This window comes from Sinocyclocheilus grahami, unplaced genomic scaffold (genome assembly GCF_001515645.1).
Source record: "Sinocyclocheilus grahami isolate Dianchi unplaced genomic scaffold, SAMN03320097.WGS_v1.1 scaffold501.1, whole genome shotgun sequence".
NCBI lineage: Eukaryota > Metazoa > Chordata > Actinopteri > Cypriniformes > Cyprinidae > Sinocyclocheilus > Sinocyclocheilus grahami.
In genome coordinates, this window is record NW_015505680.1 from 478993 (window position 1) to 482669 (window position 3677).

Sequence of the window (3677 nt, forward strand, 5' to 3'; positions counted from 1 at the left end):
TAAGCTACCACTTAAGTGGGAGGAGCAAAACACAGCTATTAGACTCGGCTAGGAGTTCAATAATTAAACAATCTATTATATTTACTGTAAAAACCTAAGCTGATCATTAATGAAAAGCAACTCCTACACCTAAAAAAGGCTATTTTCACTCTGTATGAAATTCATATGAAGTCATACTGTGAGGTGAAGTAATTTCCTACCTGCAGTGAAGGGGTTGCTCACATTTTCCACTGACAGACAAAAATAAATAAATAAAAACTGAAGTAGGAACAATATATTTTTCGTACATTTTTTTAAAGAATATTTTTTTATTAGTTCATCTTAGACTGCGTGTTGCTGTATATAAGGAGTAGTGTTAGTGCAGCGCTGCATTTTGAACTCACTAGATTTGCGATTGTCCTCGTTCTCCCTGTAAAGCCTCCTGACGCGCTCCACCAGCTCCCACTTCTCACAGCAGCCAGAGAAGCTCACAAAGTTTCTCGCCAGGATCTCCTTTAGTTGCCGTATGGTCAGCTGCTCCACATCATCAAGAGAGGACAGGTCTGACAGAGAAGCTCTAGCCCGCCGCCGCGTCTGAGGACTAACCTGATGGTAAAACCACATTCTAGTCATATGATCAATGCTATTTAAGAAATTATGATATTCAAAAATTTCTAAAAATGACCATGTCTTTCCTAAGTGACTTAACTCACCTCAGGTGTGTGTTCTGTCCGGTCAAGGTTAAGGAGAGAGACTGAAGTAGAGTCCTCAATATCCTATCAGCAAGGAATGTTTACACAGAAAGAATATATTTATCCATACATGCTAAGCCCCTTACAGCTTTAGAAAGGATTCCTGCCACAAGCAAGCAAAGTATCTTTCAGTCTGGCATCATCTCAACTCTTTTGTTAATAGATGGATAAATGGAATGAAGCGCACTTCCAAAGCCACAACTGTGCAAACGAGTTCTGCCGCATGCTTTTTGAGAACTAACTAACTAACATAACATTTCTGCTCCCTGGATCAGCTGAGGAACGGGCCATGTTTGACATGAAATACTAGTGTACTGCTCTTGCAGAGTATATACTTCCTACTTCGTAGGAAGTTAGGAACATAACAGTAAGTATTATGTTTAAAAGAATACCATGTTATTATGGTGACATGGTTTCATCATATTGCATGTTTAATTTAATGGTGCACAGTTATCATCTTGGGGAAAAATAACATTATTTTGCACTTTTAATTAAATTGTGTAATGTTTTAGTCATTACATTAATAAAATGTATTAAATTAAATAATTTAAGGAAAAATAAGCATATCAGTTCATTTGACACACATAGGAAGTTTGAGTCAAGTGCATAAAATTTGTATTCTGGAATGTATGTAAATGCGTTTTTCCAAACTAGGGCTGGGTGATGTGAGAATTTTTTTTTATACATCAATAATCACCATGCAGAATATCTAATATCTGATTATGTAGTCTACCCGCCCTGCTCACAAATACTGTGTTTTTTATCAAATCTATGTTTGAAATTAATTTCGTTTTGTGAGGAGAACTGTTGAAGATAATCTAATAGAACCCAATTTTATGTTCACAATGAAGGTGGATGTTCTTATGCGATTATAAAAATTATAAACCGTACATGTTGAATGCACAGAGGCATGTGTCTTGATTAAATTATTTTTTTCGTAAGGTCCAATGTTTCTCTTTCTCATTTTCTTTTTGCAATTATTGGCAAGTTAGACATTTAATTTTGCCTTTCAGGACAGGTTTCATTTCCTTATTAGAACATTTCATGGTTTTTAAATCTGCAGTCAAGCTATAATGTACATTGAACATTTAATTTAATGGAGATGCCAACTCTGGAAATTCTGATGGCACTCAATTCAACAATTATTCAAAAATAGGCGCAGTTACACATGTCACAATTTCATTTTTTCTATCACTACATAACTTTTGCTATACAAGTACTCCTTTTACTACACAAGATTGCAAATTGAAATACTTCATATTTTTAAAATAAGAGAAATCACTGCCTATTCCAAATGTATACAGGACACACCTGATTGGTGGACTCTGAGCTGTTGCTCCTACTGATTGGTTCTCCTTGAGTTGGAGCGAGTGCTGAGAGAGGGGAGGTGGGCTCTTCATTTGAAGGCTGTGGGCTATACAGAGGGTGTGACTGCAGAGAGGGCGTGTCTAGATCATCCTCACTTTCTGCCCCTTGATGGCAAAGCACCAAGTCCACCAGGTCCTCCTTCTCCCTATGAAAGCATTCAAACAACTCTAACAATATTGTCATAATATACCCTATCATTAATAATGCTCACTTTCTAATGTCTGTGCAAAAGTACCTGCATGTATCAGTGTTAATGTTGCGTAATGTGAGGTACAGTCGCAAGTCTTTAACACGCAGACGCATGAGCTGTGGACGCCGGAATGCAGTGCATTTCAGCAGGTGACAAGTCGTACATCTGCACAGGTTTTCCTGAAGTACCGAGCACAGCGAACAAAAACTCTTCTTACAGTCACAGCAGATGTGCTACGGTGGAGAAAAACAGAGAGTCTGTGCTGAATCAAAAGGACAAAAAGCAAGGTTATAAATATAAGTATAAAGTACTTGATTATAATTTTAACTGTAATATGTAATTCAATATTACATTTATAAGGAAATATATTTCAGCTGCAACTTCATCATTACAAATGTGTAAATACAATATATATTTAAATGCATGACATACAATAGAAATTGCATCAAATTTTAATTTACCATAAATATGGTTAAATGTAAGCAGAACTTCAGTAATAGAAGTAATCATGAAATGCATGGGAAAGCACTAAAAAAAAATCACTCATGTTCAGCTAACTACATTTGATATAAATGTTATCTATAATACATTTTCATTTAATTACAAATAACATTCAGTTAAGCGTGCGAAAACATTTTCTTTTAAATATATTATTTACGTTGCAAGTACACTTTATAAGATTATGGTAAAGTGTACTTCTTTTTCACAAGGGTAAAAAGATTTGTGCATTTTAGTCCATGTATGTTAGATTAAAAGTCCTCTACATGTTACCATAGTCCTAAAATTTGCCAAAAAAACTTTTAAAAACGACTTTAAAAATGTACAAATCTTTAATTTCTGGCAAAATAGGCGAAAATAAAATTGAGGACTCATCTTGCATACAGTAGTATACAATTTTTTTTCTAATCAAATCATATACAGAATGAAGACATTGCCATCCTTAATACCACCCACTACCCACTAATAACTTTTGCCATGCTGGGCCTCCAGATTTATTTAAAGCAAGTACAAGCCTGTTAACATGAACCCAACTTCCTGATTCAGTAGGAAATACATCAACATCACAAAGAAAATTGTCTGTCAAACTGTTAATAAATGTTCTTGGGTTTAATACACAAAACAAATGCGATCAAATGTCAGTGGCAGGTGTGCAGGTCTACCTACCCTCCACCTAAAGTCAGAGAAGGCTTGTCCACAGTCCTGACACACCAGGTCGGTGCTGGTGGAGTTGGTGGGTGGGTATCTGGAGTATCCTGCAGTGGGAGCGAAACGAAACGGCCCCGCACCTGCCCCAAAACCTGGCTGCTGCCCCCTCACGGCTCCGGTACCCATCACCTCATTCAGCAGGCCACAGCATGATGCCCACATGGACGAGGCCCCCGCCTACA

At 36.9% G+C, this 3677-nt stretch overlaps 1 protein-coding gene across 4 annotated transcripts in view; it reads right to left on the reverse strand.

Annotated features, from left to right (window-relative positions):
* The window catches only part of rnf34a (ring finger protein 34a), a 15414-nt gene that overhangs the window by 10225 nt on the left and 1512 nt on the right, over positions 1-3677 (reverse strand). For 2 of the 4 annotated variants that reach the window (XR_001605053.1, XM_016236914.1), the window contains exons 2-8: positions 3454-3672; positions 2335-2522; positions 2043-2244; positions 693-755; positions 384-585; positions 201-230; positions 1-10 (exon numbers count right to left, since the gene is read on the reverse strand). The exon at positions 1-10 is cut by the window's left edge and continues 41 nt beyond it. Coding sequence is in view for 3 of the 4 variants with exons in the window: in XM_016236914.1 (XP_016092400.1) it covers positions 1-10; positions 201-230; positions 384-585; positions 693-755; positions 2043-2244; positions 2335-2522; positions 3454-3672 (914 nt within the window). In the remaining variant the exon portion in view is untranslated. The remainder of the gene's footprint in view (positions 11-200; positions 231-383; positions 586-692; positions 756-2042; positions 2245-2334; positions 2523-3453; positions 3673-3677) is intronic. The other 2 variants (XM_016236915.1, XM_016236916.1) reach the window with 2 other exon arrangements.